Source organism: Python bivittatus, unplaced genomic scaffold (assembly GCF_059951505.1).
Source record: "Python bivittatus isolate LINGU-HERP-01145 unplaced genomic scaffold, Pbiv_v1 ctg000080_np1212, whole genome shotgun sequence".
NCBI classification, from domain to species: domain Eukaryota; kingdom Metazoa; phylum Chordata; class Lepidosauria; order Squamata; family Pythonidae; genus Python; species Python bivittatus.
The window spans coordinates 28,792,459-28,809,927 of NW_028277035.1; the positions used below are offsets into that span (position 1 = coordinate 28,792,459).

At 41.3% G+C, this 17,469-nt stretch overlaps 1 protein-coding gene across 1 annotated transcript in view; it reads right to left on the minus strand.

Moving 5' to 3' along the window:
- The window catches only part of LOC103053710 (organic cation/carnitine transporter 2), a 36,634-nt gene that overhangs the window by 11,977 nt on the left and 7,188 nt on the right, over positions 1-17,469 (minus strand). The window contains exons 2-3 of the mRNA XM_088133732.1: positions 5,418-5,521; positions 418-572 (exon numbers count right to left, since the gene is read on the minus strand). Coding sequence (XP_087989858.1) covers positions 418-572; positions 5,418-5,521 — 259 coding nt within the window. The remainder of the gene's footprint in view (positions 1-417; positions 573-5,417; positions 5,522-17,469) is intronic.

Genomic DNA, 17,469 nt, shown 5'->3' on the forward strand with positions numbered 1-17,469 from the left:
AAGTGATTTTGTCAGGTCCAACCCCCCCCACCCCGCCACGCCACCACTGAATGTTACTTAATTCCCTTGCAGAAAGGATAGCTGCACAGCCACTGTCTTGGGAACCTTGCCCTTAATATGCAGCACAGCATATTAGAAGGGACAGATCATGAACAAAACATCAGAGCAGCTGAAGGATGTTTCATATGGGGTGCCTATTTTAGTCCTATACAACAAACTGGCATGTTGAATGCAAGTTTGAAACAGAAAGGTTAACCACCAGCTTTCCTTTTATCAGATAAACTTTTAAGTTATGTTCTGCTTAGCAATGCTGGAAATACTGCCGTGGAGAAGATGGAAAGAAACTACAGATACCACTCACTGAGTTAGTGAGTAAGGCTACTAAGAAGGTCTGCTCACATTAAGACGATCACATACCAAGAACAAACGCTGCCACATAATTAGATATCTGACCCATTCCAACAATGAGAAAGAGAACAGAAAACATTTCCCAGCTTGTTGAGAACACCTGGAGAAAGCTAAAGCCAGTCTGGATCCCCATGGTTAGAAACAGCACGTTCTTCCGACCAAATCTGTAATGAGACAAAAATAATAAAAGCAAATCAGAGGGCTATCAAACAGAGTTTATGAAAATACTGAACTAGTAGAGACCAGCCAATTAGCATCAAAAAGAGGTGCCAGTTCAAACATATGGGACAACGCTACACTGCAAATACATGAAGAGTGGACAGCAGTGAAATCTCCTCACTGAAATTTCAATAAAGTTCTAAGGGAAGAAAGGAGATGACAGATAAAGATTCTCCACACAAGTTTAAATCTAATACATACACAAAAACATGTGAGGAAAATACAGACTGCTGGATTTTATGTGGGAACTCCAATTTTATTTCCGGTTTTAATTATCCTGTTCAAACTGTGATGAAAATTAAATTAAATGATGGGTTCCTCTGGTCCAAATCTTTCCCCTTATTACAATACATAATATAATACGGGACCAGGAGGTGGGGCTGAGACAGTACACTGGCTATGTTAATTGTGACTGATGGGTCTGTTTGTTATGCTTTTAGAGTCATGAGCTTGAGATGGGTAGCCACATAGAAAGAAAGAAAGAAAGAAAGAAAGAAAGAAAGAAAGAAAGAAAGAAAGAAAGAAAGAAAGAAAGAAAGAAAGAAAGAAAGACAGACGCTATGAATAATACTTTTAGATTTATTATAACCAAGAGGTAATCAAAACTGTTTGCTCTTTAGATTATTAGGAAATGCTAAGAACCTTAAAAATATGGAAAATATGCTTTTATTTCATAGGATGGTATACTACATATGCCACAACAGGAGGCTGATCTCAGAAGCTAAACAAGATTGGCTCTGCTTAATACTTGAATGGGCACCTCCTGGAAATTCCAGGATTGTAGGCTAGACTGGGAAACTGAAAAAACACCCTGGAAGAAGAAAACCACTTCCATAACACTGCCAACCAAACTGCATAGATGCAGTCATCAGAACTGAGCTTAATTTGAGGGTATCTTTCTTTTCTTTTTTTTTTAATGTTCTATAAAATATATATCATTACACTAAATACCAAGGAATAAAAACAAAAGAAGTAAAACAAACCTCCCAGAATATTTAATAACTTTGCCGGGTTATACAGTATAATTCTCTGGTGAAGTAAACTATGATCCACAAAATCTTATTTAATAGAAATCTTTATTGTCATTGTACAACTTGTACAACGAAATTAATGCCACCCCAGTGCAGCTTTAAAAATATAAACACCATAAAACACATAACACACATAAAACACATATAACACAACCTTCACATTCCATATTGCACAACCCCTGATGCTGCATTAATACTGCACTATATGATAGAATTCAGTATAGTTGCAGCTCTAAGATAGAAGCTATTCTAATGATATATTTGTTAATCTTTAATGTGCAACAAGGCTGTTATTTGTGATATATTCATATCTGTAATAGGTGCAATGTATTTTCTCCAGTGTTATTATCAGTGCTCCTTGTTATTGCCAATATATTGTTACAGGCTTTCATAGGTTAAGATTTCTGTGGGAGGATGGCTGAGGCAGCAAAGCTATTTGCCCAGTATTTCCTACATTTTGCGTGTGGGCAAAATTACATGCAGAAGGAGCCAGACCTTTAAAAATATGGACCTGACTACCTGATAGTAAAATGCTGGCAGTCCTTGCAATTCAAAGTATGGGGCTTTGGTGAGGCCTGGTCAAAAAAAAGGAGGAGAAAGAAAAGGAAGGCAGCCAGAAAAAGGCAAGAGGAGGAAGAAGGTAGACATCCCTAGAGGTTAGGGGGCCATGGGACAAGAGGAGACTTTGTTAACATCCCAGATTGTGAAGGTGACCTGGGAATCAGCAGAGATAGGCCCGAAAGGGAGTTGTGGAGGAGCAGGATGTTCAGTAGTGATTATATCTGTCCCAAGAAAGGTCGAAGCCAAGAGAAGAAGTGAGAAGGCAAAAGAAAGAGAAAAGGATGGCGTATCTTTCTATTTGTCTTACCCACACCTGAAGTGTCTAAGAGCCACTGGTTTTTTAGGGCCAGAGCAGCTGAAAGCAGCACCAGTCAAGGAAGCAGAGCACCGGAGAACTGTGTTCAAAACAGGTACAGTGGTACCTCAGGATACGAACTTAATCCGTTCCGTGACTCTGGACGTATCCCGAATTGGTCGTAACCCGAAGCAAATTTTCCCATAGGGTTCAATGTAAATCCGGTTAATCCGTTCCGCCCTCCGAATTTGGTCGCAACCCGAGGCAAATTTCCCCATAGGGTTCAATGTAAATCTGGTTAATCTGTTCCGCCCTCCGCCCGAATTTGGTCGCAACCCGAGGCAATTTCCCCATAAGGTTCAATGTAAAGTACACTCCGTTCTGAAACATATGCATTTTATTTTTACACCACAAAAACATGAAAAACAGTGCAACTGGCACAGCATGAAGAGGGAGAATGGGGTGGGGAGGCAGTTATTGGTTGGAGGGAGAGTCCCCTTCAGGGGTTTCCTCTCTTCTTTGCCTCTTAGCTGCAGGCTCAGTTCTGGGGAAAAACCTGTCTAAAGTCTGTTGCTTTTTCCTGCGCTGCATAACCCTCTGGAAATGAGAGAACACGTTATCGTTCATAAGATTCAGCACTCTGCTTGTCACAGTTCTGTTGGGGTGGTGCTTCTCAATGAAATCCTGGCACTCATTCCATTTCTCCATGATGGACTTTATCACATCACAGCTCACCTCCTCCCCCTCCTCCTCTTCCTCAGTGGAATGCTCCTCGCCCAGCGCCTTCTGTTGCTCACTCTGGAGCTGAGCAAGTTCTTCTGTGGTCAGCTCCTCCTTATGGTCCTCAACAAGCTCCTCTATGTCCGCATCATCCACAACCAGACCCATGCTCTTGCCCATGGACACAATCTCCTCCACTACCTCTGCATCAGACCCTTCACACTCACGTCCAGCAACACATTCTGGCCACAGTTTCCTCCAGGCTGAGTTTAAGGTCCGGCAGGTGACATCTTCCCAGGCTTTGTCAATGCAGTGGAGGACATTGAAATGTTTTTTCCAAAACTCTTTGAGAGTCAAGGATGTTTCTTCGGTGACATTGAAACACCTGGTGAAGAGCGCCTTTGTGTACAACTTCTTGAAGTTGCAGATCACTTGCTGGTCCATGGGCTGCAGAAGAGGTGTCGTGTTGGGGGGGAGGAACCTGACCTTTATGAAGTCGTACTCGGCGTCCATGTCATCCACCAAGGCTGAAGGGTGTGCCGGGGCATTGTCCATCAGGAGAAGGCACCTTTCAGGCAGCTGGTTGTCAGACAGGTATTTTTTAACGGTGGGTGCGAACACCTCGTGCAGCCATTCCATGAACAACTGCCTTGTGACCCACGCTCTTGCATTGGCCCTCCACATGACAGGCAGTCTGACCTTGTTCACATTGTGCTCCCTGAATGCATGAGGGGTCTGGGAATGGTACACGAGTAGCGGCTTAATCTTCAGGTCGCCGCTTGCGTTTGCACACAGCAAAAGGGTCAATCTGTCCTTCATGGGCTTGTGCCCTGGCAGTGCCTTTTCCTCCTGCGTGATGTAGGTTCTCTTTGGCATCTTCTTCCAGAAGAGCCCTGTCTCGTCGCAGTTGAACACTTGCTCAGCGACGTACCTTTCCGCCTTCATGAAGTCCTCAAATTCTTTCTTGTAGGCTTCTGCAGCAGCCTTGTCAGAACTGGAAGCTCACCATGTCTTGCCACACTGTGGATGCCACTTCTCTTTCGGAATTTCTCAAACCAGCCTCTGCTGGCTTTAAATTCCTCACTTGCTGCGCTGGTAGAGGGGTTTGTCTGCAGCAAATCACTGTGCAGCTTCCTGGCTTTCTCGCAGATCATAGCCTCACTCACGCTATCACCTGCCAGCTGTTTCTCATTCAGCCACACCAACAACAGCTTTTCCACCTCTTCCAGCACTGGTGTTCTCTGCCTCGTTAAGATCGACACTCCTTTTGCCACATCAGCTCCTCTGATGGCATCTTTATTCTTGAGAATAGTCGAGATGGTCGACTTCGCCATCTTGTACTCCGAGGCCAGATCAGTCACACGAATGCCATGATCGTGCTTTTCTATAATTTCCTTCTTCAGCTCGATCGTTACTTTTCTCTTCAGAGCCTTACTCCTGCCAAGCCTGCTCTGCATTTTCTTTGGAGCCATGCTAACACGCACACCAAAAACCTTCGCAAAACACCACAAAACACACAAGCCTCACCGAACGTCTCCTTGCTACCACGACCTCGCCCACAGGAAGCCGCGACCGCGTGGCAGCAGGGAAAATGGCTGCGGATCCGGTTCGTAAGTCGAGGCGAGTTCGTACCCCGAGGTAAATTTTTCTTGCCGAAGCTGGTCGTAACCCGAAATGTTCGTTAGTAGAGGTGTTCGTATCCCGAGGTACCACTGTATTTTGCCTGCTGACTGGTGCAGAATAACGCCTACGCTGTGAGATTCACTGGTTGCTGATAGGCTTATGTTCCCAACTCAAGGTGCTGTTGTTATCTTTAAAGCCCCATGTGGCTTGGGCCCTTGCTTTAGGACACGCTGTCTTTTCCAGGTACAATCTGCCCACCCTACATGATCTGGCTGGCAGAGGATCTAAATGTACCTACCCTTAGAGAGATCAGAGGATTCCCCCTTTAGTCTTTGGAAAACAGAAGAAATACCAACCTCTTCTTCAAGTCTTTTGGGGACCGAGTTGGAAAATGGCACCAGATTTTAAAGATGTTTTAAAAAGATTTTAATATTTGGATTTTATGGATGTAAAATATTGTGAGCTGCTGATGTAAATGGCATACAAATAATTATAAATAAATAAATGTTATCTAATTAGAGAAAACAATAAATACAGAGTTTAGTATATATATTCTTTACCTGTCTGAGAGCTGTCCAGATATAAAGGATCCCAAAAGCACACCCACAAACAATAAGGAGACAGTTAGTGGTGCTTTCCAGTCATTGTCACAAACAAGTTTCCACTGTAAAAAAAAACAGAGCTTCAGTATTTTAACTTGTTTGTAATATATATGGTCTACTTCCCCAAATAACCATACAATAATCTATTACATCATGAAAAAATTGTAAGGAGGTGTACAGTTATGCACAGATCTATTATTCTCATTTTCATATAAAAACTGTTCCCTTAAATTCTTATCTGTTAAGGCCTTATATTATCCCTTCACAAAGCAATATTCTAAAGGGAGTAATTATACAATTAATGAAACAAATACTTGGTCAGAATTTTTGGGGGAAGAATCAGCCATATACAGTACTGTGCAAACGTTTTAGGCAGGTGTGAAAAATGCTGTAAAGTAAGAATGCTTTCAAAAATATATATTGTAATTGTTTATGTTTATCAATTTACAAAATGCAAAGTGAGCAAACAGAAGAGAAATCTAAATCAAATAGATTTAGTGTTTAATATTTGGTGTGACTATCCTTTGGCTTCAAACCAGCATCAATTCTTACACTTGCACACTTTGTACCCTTGCACAAAGTCAGGGATCTTGTAGGATTAGAGTCAGGTGTATGATTAACCAATTATACCAAGCAGGTGCTAATTATCATCAATTTCATATGTAGGTAGAAACACAGTCATTAACTGAAACAGAAACAGCTGTGTAGGAGGCTTAAAACTGGGTGAGGAACAGTCAAACTGTGCTACTAAGGTGAGGTTGTGGAGGACAGTTTCATGTCACAGGTCATACACCATGGCAAGACTGAGCACAGCAACAAGACACAAGCTAGTTAGACTGCATCAGCAAGGTCTCCCCCAGGCAAAAATTTCAAAGCAAACTGGGGTTTCAAGATGTGCTGTTCAAGTTCTTTTGAAGCAGCACAAAGAAACAGGCAACGTTGAGGACCGTAGATGCAGTGGTTGGCCAAGGAAACTTAATGCAGCAGATGGAAGACACATCATGCTTACTTCCCTTTGACACTGGAAGATGTCCAGCAGTGCCATCAGCACAGAACTGGTGGAAACCAGTGGGACCCAGGTACACCCATCTACTGTCCAGAGAAGTCTGGACAGAAGTGATCTTCATAGAAGAACTGTGGCCAAAAAGTCATACCTCCGATGTGGAAACAAGGCTAAGTGACTCAACTATGCATGAAAACATAGGAACTGGGGTGCAGAAAAATGGCAGCAGGTGCTCTGAACTGATGAGTCAAAATTTGAAATATCTGGCTGTAGCGGGAGGCAGTTTGTTCGCCGAAGGGCTGGAGAGCGGTACAATAATGAGTGTCTGCAGGTAACAGTGAAGCATGGTGGAGGTTCCTTGCAGGTTTGGGGCTGCATTTCTGCAAATGGAGTTGGAGATTTGGTCAGGATCAATGGTGTCCTCAATGCTGAGAAATACAGGCAGATACTTACCCATCATGCCATACCATCAGGGAGGTGTGTGATTGGCCCCAAATTTATTCTGCAGCAGCACAATGACCTCAAACATACAGCCAATGTCATTAAAAACTATCTTCAGCCTAAAGAAGAACAAGGAGTTCTGGAAGTGATGGTTTGGCCCCCACAGAGACCTGATCTCAACATCATCCAGTCTGTCTGGGATTACATGAAGAGACAGAAGGATTTGAGGCAGCCTACATCCACAGGAGATCTGTGGTTAGTTCTCCAAGATGTTTGGAACAACCTCCCTGCTGAGTTCCTTCAAAAACTGTGAGCAAGTGTACACACAGAAGAATTGATGCTGTTTTGAAGGCAAAGGGTGGTCACACCAAATATTGATTTGATTTGGGTTTTTCTTCTGTTAGCTCGCTTTGCATTTAGTAAATTGATAAACATAAACAATTACAATATATGTTTTTGAAAGCATTCTTACTTTACAGCATTTTTTCATACCTGCCTAAAACTTTTGCACAGTACTTTATGTTGGTTACCCACATAGTGCCTTGGCTTTTAATTCTTTTTTTTTATATATAAAATTGTGACAATCTGCATTCAGCCAGTTTCCTGCTGGCTGTCCATATGTTTACACAGACTCCTAAACAAATTCTTTGTTGTTTGTGTGTGTATGTGCTTTCAAGTCAGTGTTGACTCCCAGCAATTGCCTGGACTGCTTCCTGCAGTTTCCTTTGTTGTTGTTGTCGTTCAGTCGTGTCTGACTCTTTGTGACCCCATGAACCATATTGCACCAGGCCTTCCTGTCCTTCACTGCCTCCATGAATTTGCTCAGTTTCATGCTCATTGCTTCAGTGATGCTATCTAACCATCTCATCCTCTGCCGTCCTCTTCTCCTTTCCTTTGTCCTAGCTAACTGATAAAAGAAGCTGAGATTGGAAGTTTAGTTACCATAGAAGGAGGAAGTGCTACTGTGGAATCTTAAAATTACTGGATGAACTCTGGCAGAAAATTAGAATAGAGGTATAATGGCCAGCAGCTAAGTTAGATCTAGACAGCTCTGGCTGTTGAAGTTTGCCTGTTGGTTTTAGGAAAGCACGTGGATGATTGGTAATCCTAAAATGGACTGGGTAGTATTACTTTGCTGAAGTTTAGCCTTGTTCCTGGAATGGTGGAAGGCATCTGAAATGGTGGAGACATGATAATGGGGGAAAGAAATCAAGTCCTCCCACCATATAGTCTTCCCACCATAATCAGGGCAAAAGGTAAAAATTAGAATGGGCTCAACATTAAATTATTAAATCAACCAATTAATTAAATTAATTATTTAATTAATCATTAAATAAATTAAAATTTAGTGCAAATGCCAATCTAACCAGGTGAATATTCCTTCCAGGCTGAGCTTAGCCAGAGGTCTCCTTGAGTAAATAAGAAAAGATCCTTTCCCCAAGAGAGACTACCTTTTCAATCAGCAATGCTAAACTGTGACTCAGCAGGGTGCCAGACCCCAGAGTGCTCCCTCTCAGAATGCCAGTTAAGTGCGCTTTCTTGGAATCCCTAAAGGGGATGCTTCTGTACACTTTTGAGGAATGAAAGCAAGGGTTCTCTATATAAGGGGCTTCTGGGGAGGACTCGGCAGGCCACCTCCAAGAGCTGACTCTATACATTCACTCTGAGCAATAAACTTCACCTCTGGTTCAAGCAACTGCCTGCTATTTTATTCCTGGCTCAGAAACAATCCTGGTAAGATTTTTTTCTAACAATCAGGAGAAGTGTGCCAAAGGCAAAGATGAAGAGATGTTGCAGGACTTTGTCTCTATTCCTCAGATGATCCCTTAGGATTGAAGATGACAGACATTTTACCAGCCAGAAAAAAGCCAGCTGTCAACCTGACTGACCGAGGGAAACTACTGCTCAACATCTTTAAGCCTTTTCTTAATTGCAGGGAGCAGCAGTTAAGAGTATTTAGAGGTATACCTATACACTAAGCTAAAAGTATATCTTGCAAACATATGCATGCTTAGAGAAGCTTTAGATTGTACATTGATTCAATGTATTTTAGATCTCAGGTTGAGGATTCTGTTACTTATCCGTAAAAGTACCCAAGACACTTTCCAGCTTGGCTTGTATAACTGTAAGTAACTTCACAAAGGAATGTACCTGATAATGAAAATATATGTTGTCTGTTTCTTAATGGAGGGAAAAGTTTAAAGTAGTGTTTTGCACTGAGTTTTCTATCAAATCCTATCAACCCACAGGAAGCCCCTGTCACAAAATAGTGGCAGAGATGGGTTTTGATCAATCTGACAGTGCAACTACCTTACTATCCTCCAGTGGCTTTTACCACTGACTACAAGGAGTAGGAGAGATTCCAAATTTGTGTTGTGCCTATGCGAGACAATTAACTGAAATACGTATGTTTTTACAGGTAAGGATGGCTCACTCAAGGGCTGAAAAAGAGCTTCTTATGGGGCAGAGGGAGAAGGGAGAAGTCTCTTTTGAGTGGTGGATATGGTTTTGATTCTGGAGAAAAAGAAGCTGGTGTCATAGCAGGCTAGGGAGATGAGCAACTTCAGGCAGTGGAAAGTGGTGGTCTGTCCCTTCCAGTGAAAAGTGGCAGGATCTGCAACCCCAGCTTGACCTGACAGGGAGGGGGACTGGATCTTCCTGTTCGAATAAATGCTTCAGAGCAGGCAAAGGCAGGAATGGAATGAGCACTTCTTTAGCCAGTGCTCCTGTGCTTTATCAGATTAAGAAAGAGAGAAGGATGACATACTAAACTGTTTTGTGGTGTTTGAAAGGCCTGCAAAAAGCCTGTGGATGGCCTAAAAATGAATGGGTTGTGAGACTTGCTTCTAATTTAACCAGTAAAGTGTTGAGAGCATACTCTCAACTCATTTCACCTCAAGAGGATTACACAATGTGGAACAAGTGATTTGGCAGTGATATGGTGAAACCACATATACAAAGATAATGCTTGTGACTCAGAAGGAATTGTTACGTTGCTGGATTTACATGTGAAATGAATGCAATTAGATTCCAGAATTCTTAAATTATAAAGGAAGTAGTCCTTAAGCAATTCTTGCAAGTTCTGCCAGGCCCACTCAGTTTCTAGGTTCAAGGTTATCATCCTGATTCAATCCTGAGGGCAAAAGAACTGGTAAAGGATTCCTTAGCAGCCCGAAGAGCAAAGCTCATGAAGCTGAGAGCAAACTTTTACATTATGTATAAACATAATCCCAGGTAAAAATAAATAAATAAACAGATGGGGGGAAAAATCCCATTAAAAAAAAAGGCAAACTCTGACCCAAATCCATAGCATAACTGGAACAGTCATGTGGATTTGTTTAATTGTTTTTCTTTATTGCTGGAGCAATATACCGTACCTATAGTGTGGCAATATAACTCATCTATAAATACAATTATTGAAGAACAGTGTTGTACTGACATACCTTTGGTTGCTTTAAAAATGTTTAGTAACTATACTAACTTCAATACTAGAATAAAACATAGTGTCTACCGGCCCCATAAAAACCACAACAAATACTGCAGTGTGAAGTCTTTCCATTCATCCTTACAGTCAGCCATTTGTCTACAGCAGGGTTCCTCGACCGTGGTGACTTCCCCATGCTGGCTGGGGAATTCTGGGAGTTGAAGTCCACACACCTTCAAGTCGCCAAGGTTGAGGAACCCTGGTCTATAGGGCTCCATTCTACTGCCATCTCCCTTTTTTTCCATTTCTCCCCACTTCAGTCAACCAACACTCTCTGAACAATGAGCAAATTCAAACTTCATTAGGTTAATATATTTGAGTCTCTCAGGGTTGGTTGGTTTATTTGAGTTTTTATTTTGGAGAGCCTCTGGTACATGCATAACTAGCTATTTTGACTACATAAGGGCCAACGTTTGGAGAACTGAGACTGCTATTTGTGCAGATGTCACACACATAAATTCTATGGCTGCTGGTCACTGTGAATAAATAGGAATTTTCCAAGTTCACTTTGAAAATAAACACTAAATGCTAATGCTAAATGTCCTCATCGTTTTCATAAGGATAGCATAAGCAATTAATTGCTAAACATAACACACAAGTAGTGCTGATGACAGCAGAAATCAGTACTAGATTTTGTCCCACACTTTTCAAGCAGTTTCTGGTCGACAAAATGTATAAATACTATTGTCATTACAAGTCAGGTTTCAAAATGCCCAGAACAGCAAATGCCATTTATAATGTCTAGTTAAAACATTTAATTTTGCACAAGAATAGATAATGGACCAGATGGTTCACTAATTTTTGTGAACTGTCTGCATTAAAAGTACTTTTGAAGGACTTTTCCTTGGCTAATAGAGGCAGGCAAAGGGACAAGAGAAAGAAAAGAATGATACAACATGAAATACTGTAATCTGAGGCCAAATTCTTCCAACACTATATGTCATACAATTTATTTGATTTTGGCTTTGCATGTGGCATGAATATAGGCAATGTAATTCGTAATTCATAAACCATGTTGATGGTTTCACATGTTCTAGAAACCCAACCAGCTGTAATTTATTCAATAAAACCAGATTAAACAACCATCAAGGTTAAACCAAGCTTGGCTTAGTACAACATGGAAATCCAATCTATATTCCTAGTGATTATAAACTACAGTAGAAAAACCAACTTTTATGTCATAAATTATGATCTATTACCATGTGAATAAAATGTAAATATTGCAATATCCCAGACTGAAACAAGCAAAATGGGTTGAATCCTACATTGTTACTTCAGTCAGTCCCCCAATTTCCAAGAATAGAGGGAAATAATAAGTATTTCTCTAACAAGAAATTTCTTTTGAACAGCAGAATTCTATCATTTTATCATCTTGGAACACAAATCATCTGACAGGGAACAATATTAAATACCACTAAAGTTATGTTTGCACCCCCTTCATGGATCACTGCCTTGTCGTGGCGAAGGGGCTTGCGTAACTCAGTGAAGCCATGAGCTATACCGTGCAGGGCCACCCAAGACGGACAGGTCATGAGAGAGAGTTCTGACAAAATGTGGTCCACTGGAGAAGGAAATGGCAACCCACTCCAGTATCCTTGCCAAGAAAACCCCATGGACAATGTTAAAAGGCTAAAAGATATGATGCCGGAAGATGAGCCCCTCAGGTCGGAAGGTGTCCAATATGCTACTGGGGAAGAGCGGAGGGCATTTCCAAGTAGCTCCAGAAAGAGTGAAGCGGCTGGGCCAAAGCCGAAAGGACGTTCAGCTGTGGATGTATCTGGAAGCGAAAAGAAGGTCCGATGCTGTAAAGAACAATATTGTATAGGTACCTGGAATGTAAGATCTATGAACCAAGGCAAGCTGGATGTGGTCAAACATGAGATGACAAGATTGAACGTCGACATCTTGGGAATCAGCGAACTGAAATGGACGGGAATGGGTGAATTTAATTCGGGTGACCATTATATCTACTACTGTGGGCAAGAAACCCTTAGAAGAAATGGAGTTGCACTCATAGTGAATAAGAGAGTGGGAAAGGCAGTAATGGGGTACAACCTCAAAAACGACAGAATGATCTCAGTGCGTATCCAAGGCAAACCATTTAATATCACAGTCATCCAAGTCTATGCCCCAACCACTGATGCTGAAGAAGCTGAAGTTGACCGCTTCTATGAAGACCTACAACACCTTCTAGAACTAGCACCAAAAAGATGTCCTTTTCATCATAGGGGATTGGAATGCTAAAGTAGGAAGTCAAGGAGTAATCGGAATAACAGGCAAATTTGGCCTTGGAGTACAAAATGAAGCAGGGCAAAGGCTAATAGAGTTCTGTCAAGAGAACAAGCTAGTCATAGCAAACACTCTTTTCCAACAACACAAGAGACGACTCTACACATGGACATCACCAGATGGTCAATACCGAAACCAGATTGATTATATACTTTGCAGCCAAAGATGGAGAAGCTCTATACAGACAGCAAAAACAAGACCAGGAGCTGACTGTGGCTCAGATCATGAGCTTCTTACTGCAAAATTTAGGCTTAAATTGAAGAATGTAGGGAAAACCACTAGACCACTCAGGTATGACTTAGATCATATTCCTTGTGAGTACACAGTGAAGGTGATGAATAGATTTAGAGGATTAGATTTGGTAGACAGAGTGCCTGAAGAACTATGGACCGAGGTCCGTAACATTGTACAAGAGGCAGCAACTAAAACCATCCCAAAGAAAAAGAAATGCAAGGAAGCAAAATGGCTGTCTGATGAGGCTTTACAAATAGCTGTGGAAAGAAGGAATGCGAAAAGCAAGGGTGAAAGGGAAAGATATAAGCAACTGAATGCAGATTTCCAGAGAATAGCCAGGAGAGATAAGAAGGCCTTCTTAAATGAACAATGCAAAGAAATTGAGGAAAACAATAGAATGGGGAAGACTAGAGATCTCTTCAAGAAAATTGGAGATATGAAAGGAACGTTTAGTGCAAAGATGGGCATGATAAAGGACAAAAAGGCAGGGACCTAACAGAAGCAGAAGAGATTAAGAAGAGGTGGCAAGAATACACAGAAGAACTATACAAGAAAGATCTTAACGTCCCTGATGTCCACGCTGGTGTGATCACTGACCTTGAGCCAGACATCCTAGAGAGTGAAGTCAAGTGGGCCTTAGGAAGCATTGCTAACAACAAAGCTAGTGGAGATGACAGGATTCCAGCTGAGTTATTTAAAATACTAAAAGATGATGGTGTTAAAGTGCTGCACTCAATATGCCAGCAAGTTTGGAAAACGCAACAGTGGCCACGGGATTGGAAAAGGTCAGTTTACGTTCCAATTCCAAAGAAGGGCAACGCCAAAGAATGCTCAAACTATCGCACAATTGCACTCATTTCACATGCTAGCAAGGTTATGCTCAAAATCCTACAAGCTAGGCTTCAGCAATATATGAACCGAGAACTACCGGATGTACAAGCTGGGTTTCGAAGAGGCAGAGGAACTAGAGATCAAATCGCCAACATTCGCTGGATCATGGAGAAAGCACGAGAGTTCCAGAAAAATATCTACTTCTGCTTCATTGACTATGCAAAAGCCTTTGATTGTGTGGATCACAACAAACTGTGGCAAATTCTTAAAGAGATGGGAATACCAGACCACCTTACCTGTCTCCTGAGAAATCTGTATGCGGGCCAAGAAGCAACAGTTAGAACCGGTCACGGAACAACCGATTGGTTCAAAATAGGGAAAGGTGTACGACAAGGCTGTATACTGTCACCCTGCTTATTTAACCTATATGCAGAGTACATCATGAGAAATGCCAGGCTGGAAGAATCACAAGCCGGAATTAAGATTGCAGGGAGAATCATCAACAACCTCAGATATGCGGACGATACCACCCTAATGGCAGAAAGTGAAGAAGAACTAAAGAGCCTCTTGATGAGGGTGAAAGAGGAGAGTGCAAAAGCTGGCTTGAAACTCAACATTAAAAAAACTAAGATCATGGCATCTGGACCCATCAATTCCTGGCAAATAGAAGGGGTAGAAATGGAAGCAGTAACAGACTTCATTTATTTGGGCTCCAAGATCACCGCAGACGGAGACTGCAGCCATGAAATTAAAAGACGCTTGCTCCTTGGGAGGAAAGCTATGGCAAGCCTAGATAGCATATTAAAAAGCAGAGACGTCACCTTGCCGACAAAGATCCGCATAGTCAAAGCTATGGTTTTTCCAGTAGTAATGTATGGCTGTGAGAGCTGGACCATAAAAAGGCCGAGCGCCGAAGAATTGATGCCTTTGAACTGTGGTGCTGGAGAAGACTCTTAAGAGTTCCCTGGACTGCTAGGAGGTCAAACCAGTCAATCTTAAAGGAAATCAACCCTGATTGCTCATTGGAAGGATCGATAATGAAGCTCAAGCTCAGATATTTTGGCCACCTAATGCGAAGAGAGATCTCTTTGGAGAAGACCCTGATGCTGGGAAAGATTGAAGGCAAAAGGAGAAGAGGACGGCAGAGGATGAGATGGTTAGATAGCATCACTGAAGCAATGAGCATGAAACTGAGCAAACTCAGGGAGGCAGTGAAGGACAGGAAGGCCTGGCGCAATATGGTTCATGGGGTCACGAAGAGTCGGACACGACTTAACGACTAAACAACAATATGTTTGCACAGTGAGATTCCACCACTACCATGCAAATACAATATTTAATTCTGCAGCAGTTAGAATTATACTATGACATAGAAATGTTGCTTGGATTGAATACTGTATTGTATATCAGCTCAGGCAAGGATTATTTTCATTCTCTAAAATTTTCCAAGATAGGTTACTGAAGTTCACTGACCTAGGAGGCATACCTCTTATAGTGCTATATTCAACATTAGTTCCTTAGACAAAATACACAAGATACGGAAGACTGTAGTAAAAGAAAATGTAGGCAATAGTTCTCAAACCTTCAGTTATTAACACCACTGGTGTTTTGAAGGAGTTGAAGACCTGGCCCACAGCCCTGTTACCCCATGCTATTGCCTCTCTCTGGCAGCTCAGTCAATTTACATTTGGCTCGGCTATGATACAACTAAAACCATTCCAAAGTTAGTTTTCAGCTGGAAATATTGGCGCTCTGAGCTATTTCCCTACTGTGTGTACTCTTGTCTTGCTCTTCTCCCAGCTTCCGAGCTTCAAGCCATTTTAATAGGTCCTGTAAGGAGAATGCTGCCTTGACAGCACTGTATCTCCTGCTTAGTCTACTCCTAAGTAGCCCAGATGAAGAAAGCAGATTTGAAAATGGTTAAGACTGTGAGTTTTCCCCTTCTTAGCCCATGAAACCAGCAGTGTGAAAAGCAACTGCTTAGAGTTTTGAATTTCCCCCCCTTCTTACTCTTTTATGCAGAGCAGGGGAATTTTGCTTATACAACTTATAACAGTAATTTTCATTCAGTTTTCAGCAATTCTGAATTGAAAGAATGATTGTAAATGGCTTGAAACAGTTTCTGAGCAACTGAAGAATGAAAACAGTGGTCAATGAGAAGCGCTCACTAAGATTTTAGCATTCAACTTTCTTTACTGAGAGGATTTCATAGAGAACAAAAATCATTATTTTTTTTGTATATCAAACAGCTTCAAAGAGTCTCATAAAATTCCAGAATGAATAACATAATGTAAACATGTCTGGCTGCTCTAGGCTAACAGCTGTCACACTCATGTGGAGAATGCAGATTATACTAACAACAACACAAAGCAATGATTTCACAGTGTTAAGTACGGCTGAACTTACTTGGGCATTCTTACAAACGTGCCCACAGGGAAACCTAAAATACAGACCTACTACCTGTCTTACTGGGTCACTGTGTATGCCCAATGTGTTTTATCTGATGTTCAACAAGTTGACCATTTTTGCTTTAACTCTATGAACCAGTATAATCTAATCTGGGTACACCATCTATCCTTCTAAAGTTATCAGGAACTTGACAGAACACTTATTTGGCCAAAATCAAAGACATAATGAGAACACAAGCTGAAAAATTACTAGCTGCAAAATTAAATGACGTTCAGTTTAAAACAAACTATAGCTTTTTAGTTTCAAACAAAATTTCAGAAGGTTTCCGTTAATTAACAAGGAATGTTATACTGTAATTCTAACTACAGAATGGCAGCCTTTCCACAGAGGTAATGATCAACATTTGTTTATTGTGTAAGTAACAGAGTGGGATGCATCACATTTATCCTGGACTGGAAAGTTGTAGAAGTGACAATGTGTATCAGTGCTCTGACTTGCAGGGGCTCTTATGAAGCAATCGATTTCTCGGATTAAGGATCCTAGAGTCTTGGCATAAAAGAGTACAGTCCGGAGTTAAGCATTGTCTCAGTACTACAAATTTCTTACAAAGATAAATTATTACAAATAGCAGACAAAGACAGGATCCAAATCTGCTCAAATGGATCCACCAAACTGGTGCAAGTGCTTTTCAGTAAAATAGTTAATTTGTAAAATTATGTTTTCTATCTACTCAGTCTCTGGAATTTCCTGAGCAGATTAAAAAAGCAATTTAAACATAAGAGGAGACAAAAGAATGACACAAACAAAAATATGTTGAATATGTTAATAAGTAACACAGGAGAAAAGAATGAAATAAATATAAAAGTGTCAATCCCAGTATAATGCAGGTACTTCAAAAGTAAATTATAAAAATGTACTTTAAATCTCCTTGATTAAACAATGCAATCTACTGATTCCTAGGAAATTAACTTTCTCTCTTGCAGTGCCTGCTCTCTGGAATGACATCCGCCCAGAGATCTGTGTAGCTCCCATGCTGATGATGTTCCTAAAGTCTTTAAACATTGGCTGTTTTCTCAACACTGTAGAGCACTGGAGGAGCCTTGGTTGGTTTTTTGCTATGGTAGTAATAATAGCCTGGGAAATGCTGAAACATATGAATGTGAGCCAGGTATGTCTCACTGGAATGAGCATTTCACAAGCACAACTCTACAACTGAGAAGTCACCCTCAAAACTTCACATGACAGGGTTGTCTGAAGGACTTCCAAGAAAGATCAGATTCCCTGGGCAGTCTATATACTATTAAAACTCTTGTGTCTGT